This window comes from Rosa chinensis, chromosome 4 (assembly GCF_002994745.2).
Source record: "Rosa chinensis cultivar Old Blush chromosome 4, RchiOBHm-V2, whole genome shotgun sequence".
NCBI lineage: Eukaryota > Viridiplantae > Streptophyta > Magnoliopsida > Rosales > Rosaceae > Rosa > Rosa chinensis.
In genome coordinates this window covers 18,246,037-18,252,270 of record NC_037091.1, presented here as the reverse complement: position 1 = coordinate 18,252,270, position 6,234 = coordinate 18,246,037, and the positions used below count along the sequence as shown (strand labels likewise).

Genomic DNA, 6,234 nt, shown 5'->3' with positions numbered 1-6,234 from the left:
GCTAAAAATCAAACGCAACTCACTTCATTTTAAGTCAAAGCCTTATCATTGGACGTAACGTACTGAGTGTGTAAATTTATTACAAGGCATGCAGTTGTCCCATTTCTTTTCTTTTTTCAGGGTAAGCCATTACTTCATTTCTCACCCATGAATCATTCCAACAACATACATGATCTTCGAGTCCTTAGAAATGCTTAGAGTGACAATGAAAAGTTCTGACAATGCATATGGTTATTCAAACGAGTAGCGCAATATTAATTATTGCAGTAGTAATACTGGAAGCAATTTAGCACACTGTGGGCATCAATTTACATTACCAACGTAATGAAATTGCCCATTATTGTTCACATTAAGGACTCCCGCATGTGCAAACACATGAATTTAGTACGTACTTAATCCTCACAGGTCACGTACGTACATTATTATATTACAGACACAGCGCAAACGAAAAAGAGAAAGAAAAACACACAGGCACACAACACTCTGACTCCCCGGTGATTCTGTCAATGACTGGTTGCGGTGGCACCGTGGCAGCACTTGTAGCTGATGATAAAGATGCGTTCCATGGAACGGTCGCAGACTGGGCAGTCCATGTTCTTGGGGATATTCCCAACTGAAATGTCAAATTTGCAGCAGTCGGGATCATGCTGATCTTTATTATCAGCCAGATAAACAGTTATAGCCTTCTTATGTTCTTGAAGGAAATAATCTCCGAATTCGAATTTTGTAAGTACTAAGTTTTGTTGCTTCCACTGTGACATATATCCCAGGGCCATAGAAATTGTGACAGGACGACCACTGGTTATAAGCTTATACCCTTGGCTAACCATAACCCATTCCCCATGATTTTTGTAGGACAGCAGCTTGCAGAGTTCTTTTGTCACGGTCTTGCACTCCACTCTATGTATGTAATTATCCAACAAGCACTTTATCCCCAACCAAAAACTCTCATGATCTGCCGAGTATTTTGGTTGCTCTCCTGCTTTTGCCTCGTTTCCCTCCAGTGATTCCAGCCTAAATAACTCAATCGACACACCGAAATCTTTGATGGTATCACTTGCGTCCATCACTTTCTTTTTCAAATCGTCAAAGTGCGACTCATCCATGCCTCCGCATAAGAAAATGCACTTGGTGTCATCTTTGCTCTGTTGGACCAAGACATTAATACAAGCAAAACTTCCGTTAGAAAATCAATTATTGATGTATATGATTTGTTACGTACCACATGGAGATATTTGTGAATGACTTTACTTACCCCATTTTCTAGAGTTTTGTTCTTCATATTCGCAAATATAGAGATCAATGGAAGCTGCAGGAGGATATGAAAGAATTTATCTTTATAGTTCCGGATCAAGGTGAGTGCATTGGGGTATTTCCTCTGCCCTTCTGAGTCCATCACCAAGGACGTTGCATTACCCGTGTAGGACCATTCCTCCTTGAGGTACTTGATGACTGTTGAAGAAAAAAACTGCACCTTGTACCATGGCATCTTCGATCCCCATTTCTCAAACTTCTCAGTCTGGTTTTTCGTCCCTTCTTCGACAATGGGGATCCACACAATCCTCCATCTTATATTATTTTTTTGAATTTCATCATAAACTTTTATCAGATCTGCAATGTCAGCCTCTATAATTTTCTCCAGGCTCGAAATGTAAAACAACACAGAGTTTTCCTTTACTAGGTCGGCAAATGTTTCAAACTTAACCTGTTCATCAATTGTGCGAAATCTTTTAATTAGCAAGGTCTCAAATGAAAAATTGCTTAACTAATATGTTAACCATTTTTCAGAAGTAGCGGTGCGTAGTACGTGGACGCATATTGAGGAACATTCTAACGAGGATACCTTAAAGTTGAAATTTAACAACCCTTATATTTTGAGCACGTAATTTGATAATGAGAACCGTAGTTATATAGTTAGCAGATAGTTACTACAAACCAACCAAACTAAAGGTATTACGAGAACATGCAGATTGAATTTACCTCCTCGTTGCTATTACCCTCACTAATGACAGGTAGCTTCCCGTCCTTGAAAAGAATCAGGGTTTTAATAACCTCCGTAATCTCACGAGTGCGTTGGGCGTCCTTCATTTTCCTTAGCAGCTTCTTGTAGTTCTTTGCCACCTCTGGTATAAAATAAAGAAGGAAAAAAAAAAAAACAGAAAATATATAAATTTGATCCGGCAAAAAATATCGTCTTATAAAAGTCACGATTCCAACTAAGTAGGCCACCTAGTTCTTCTACGCATCTTCCATGCAGTTCATCAAGGATCTCCCGTATGCGCCCGATTTCTTTAACAACATCGGATAGAGGGTATGGCTTCTTTCTGCAGTATTTAAGTATGAAGTTTTATATAATAACAAAAATTTGGTCTCAGATTAAGTACTATATCTACGATGTACAGCATAAAAGTGATAAAACAACTTACTCATCACTAGTGAGATGGGTGACCTTAGCCGCGCAAGCTACAATTGCTGTGATTATCCAAAAGACATAGATTGGGATATCATCTACTGCAGTCTGCAACGTTGGTAGATCCTCTGTACGATTGAGAATATAAAGACCCTCAACCTTACAGATCAAACGAGTCACTTCCAAAGTGTCCTTGATGAGACCATTCAGTTCAAGTACTTGTCCCTGGCGTTCCTTCAAGGTCGCTTGATTGATAAGGACGGGTACTCGCTTCAGGATAGCCACTGAATTGGTAAGTTGGTTACATTGGCCATAGAGCTGGGCGAGGTGCCAGAAGTCTCCATATTCCAAAGCGAAAGCCGCTAGGGCCAGCACTGCCTTAGCCTCCCATGGATAGGGTTTTAGCTTGTCAAATATCACTTCCCTCTTTGTTCGGATGGAAATTTCTTCACCAGAACAAGCCTTATCCTTACATCTTGAGATCTGAAATGAATTTCACCATATCCAATAAATACGTCCGTTAAAAAAATACAGAATTCAACACAACTATTTAAGCCTACAATTTGTAAACGTACATGAGTGAGGCCATTTTCAAGAAAATGAAATTCACTAGCTCAAAGGAAAAGAAATTGTTACACATGCAACTTTATATTGATATGTAATGACAGACCTCGCAGCAAATGGACTTAAGAATGCACAATGGCGAGACGAATCCGTCGTTGATGCTGGGGACCTTCTCATATGGAGCATTGGTCTCCTGCAAACAAGTCAGAAGCTTCATCGATCAGCTACAATCTTGACTAGTGAGTGAGTGAATCTCTAACTTCAAACTACAAATACATAAGATCCCAGAAAAAGAGCACTTAGTAGCATACCTTCAGAATATCATTGACCATCGAATCATCGGTTGCATGCTTAATGATGATCTCAGTGATCGTGAAAAGGTCATCAACAGGAAAGTCAGTGTTGTCCTCCGGAGAATGCTTTCCATTGATGAACTTCACGATTTCTTCATAATTGGTCGGGAAATCAATAAACTGGATACTCTTGCGCTCCTCATGAGGTCTAATAGTATCAGTACTGTATGGAACTACTCCTCCTCCATTATTACTAGTAATCCCAGTACTGTTTGTACTCATTATTGCTTCACTCAAAGAGTACCTACTTCTGGGTTTTGGGAACCTGCTCGCCATTATATGACAATGGCTCACAAACTCGTAGTAGAACTATTGGATGCGGTGAAGGCAGATCGAATAGAGTTTGGTAATGGCTTACAAGGTAAGAGATGGTGTGAGTTCAGTGACTTCCCACCGTGCCCTATTTATAACCTCTTTTCACCTTCAAGCTTAAACGGTAACGTGCATGCAAAAAGCTAGCGGTCCCATGCAGCACAGTGAAGTGAAGACTGCAACGAAGACTCGAGCTAATTGAACATCGGAAATTGAAAATCAATAATTGTTGCTCATACACGTGTCCAAAGACAAATCTTTATGTCCCACAATGTTCTGAATCCAGCAATGTACACATTGAATTTCTTCATCTGTTTGGCATTGACGTATAACCGTGCTGGTCGAGAATCACGGATGCTAACAATTAGGTTGCCGCTTGGTTTGGTAATTACCGAACTGATCGAATATCAACTAATATTTTATGTTTAGTATACTGACATTTTAATAATTAAGACAGATAAAATCGAAATAAAAAATTTATTTAAAAAGTTAGTTTAATTTTGGTAAATATCTATCGATTATCTAAATATTAGCCTTATATATTATAGTTTTCAATACACAAACATGCATATTAAAAAAAATAAACAAAAAATTTTCATAATAGTATGAACATTACTACATATACTAATTAATAGTACATGTATTTTAAGAACCTGATCAAAGATGGTTAAATAACATAGTTTTATTGAAAATGGATAAAACTTGATGTCATATGTACAAAATAAAGCTATAATAAGTTGAAGAATACAAAGTTTATGACTATAAAATTGAAAAACATAGTATTGTTCATTCTAATTTATATTACAAAGAAGTAGTTGTTCTAAAGTTGGTAATACCAAAAATCGAAATATCCAATTTGGTAGATATAATGAAAAATTGAAAATTTTGGTTAGTAATTGGTAGCTCAATTTTGAAACTGAAAGTTTTGATTTTGAAATTGGTAATACCTATAACCAATTCTAACAGACCGAGTGACAGTCCTACTTATAACACAAAACATTAATTCAGATGATATCGATAGATGGTGTCGTGGTGCATATATGGGAGGCATACTTTTGTCCAAGTGGTTTATTATTGATCAATTAGATGTCATGTTCATTAGTGATCATCTTGTGAATAATTGATTAAGAAATGTTAAATTATCTTTATAATTAAGTTACGAGTACAAAAACATATCAATTTTTAATTAATTTTTTTAATGTTGTATTTACATTCAAGGATGATTAAGCATAATTTACATGGTCAAAAACTGACCGTGTACGTGAACATTGTTGGGACATGTTTTAGACAGGGGCGGAACTAGGATTTAAACACTGGGGGTCCAAAACTCGAGATAGAAATTAAATAAAAAAACTGCTCCAAAAATAAATAAATAATTATATACAATATAATTTATAAGGAATTTATAGTTTAGAAACAAAATCATATATAACTCTTGCTTCAAAATTAAAAAACCAACGCTAAAATTAAATTTTTAATTAATATGTCATTGATTTGTATTATTATGATTATTTTATTACACTTTTATGCAGGATTGATCATCATCATGTGGTTTTGGGGGGGGGGGGGGGGGGGGGGGGGGACCATATGAAGAGAAGGTTTTTCCCTCGGGTTGTTAACCAACGTGCATATATATTTGTAAATCTGACACAAAGCTTGGGGGGTCCGGACCCCGCCGGACCGTAACACAGCTCCGCCTCTGAAAAGTTTTAGGAATTTTCTCTTCTAATCTTTAAATTCGATCATAACTAAATGGTGTGGAGATAATATTGATCTTTTCTTCTTCTCCACATTGCTTGTATTATTATTTTTTTATTCAATAAAATTTCAATGGAGGTTTAGCCAGGTGCATTCGGATACTTCTCTGTTTAATTGTTCCAAAAAAAAAAAAATGGTGTAGAGATAATAGATGATAATATTAAGATCATTGGACAAACTTGATTCAGAGAATTTAGGAACACATTTGATTATAAGTTGGATTTCTATTCGTCCTTGATTATCCTTCCCTTTTCTCATCCTAGACGAGGCAGTATAATTGTTTTCATCAACGATTATGTTCTGCTTGGTATGCGATAGTAATTAGTTATTTGTTTTGTCTGTATGTACGTATTAATTTCTGGATAGATTTGAAAACAGAGAAATTATACTTTGAGTCCAAACAAACTAAAGATGTCATCCCTTATCTAATCGCTGATATCACATGGCTGACATCACTTGGGTTGATAGTGGTTGAAATTAATTTTTCATTAATGCTTAGTTCTATCTCAGTTTCATGCATCACGTTTTCATTAATGCTTAGTTCTATCTCAGTTTCATGCATCACGTTTTTTTTAGAGTTGCTATACCTTAATTAGTTAGGAACATTCGGTAATGTTTAGGAACGTGCTTGCCATTATAAATTTATAACACGATAGCTCACAAACTCAACTCGTAGTAGTACTGTTGGGTGAATTGCTTACAAGGTAAGAGTTGGTTAATTATAAGGGAGTGTTATAACCTATAACCTCTCTTTACCTTCAAGCTTGAACCCTAATTAACGCGCATGCAAAGAGACAGAACACGAATAATTGTGGCTCGCACACATATCCAAAGACA

General features: G+C 36.5%; 1 protein-coding gene across 1 annotated transcript; it reads right to left on the bottom strand.

Annotated features, from left to right (window-relative positions):
• Nucleotides 1-228: 228 nt before the first annotated feature.
• Nucleotides 229-3,688, bottom strand: LOC112196602 (protein SIEVE ELEMENT OCCLUSION B). The gene is made up of 7 exons (XM_024336995.2): nucleotides 3,286-3,688; nucleotides 3,081-3,167; nucleotides 2,427-2,893; nucleotides 2,230-2,324; nucleotides 1,981-2,123; nucleotides 1,256-1,705; nucleotides 229-1,145 (listed from the first exon to the last, which is right to left on the bottom strand). Exons 1-7 carry the CDS (start codon nucleotides 3,601-3,603, stop codon nucleotides 504-506), a joined length of 2,202 nt encoding a protein of 733 aa, XP_024192763.1. The 5' UTR covers nucleotides 3,604-3,688; the 3' UTR covers nucleotides 229-503.
• Between the last annotated feature and the right edge of the window lie 2,546 nt (nucleotides 3,689-6,234).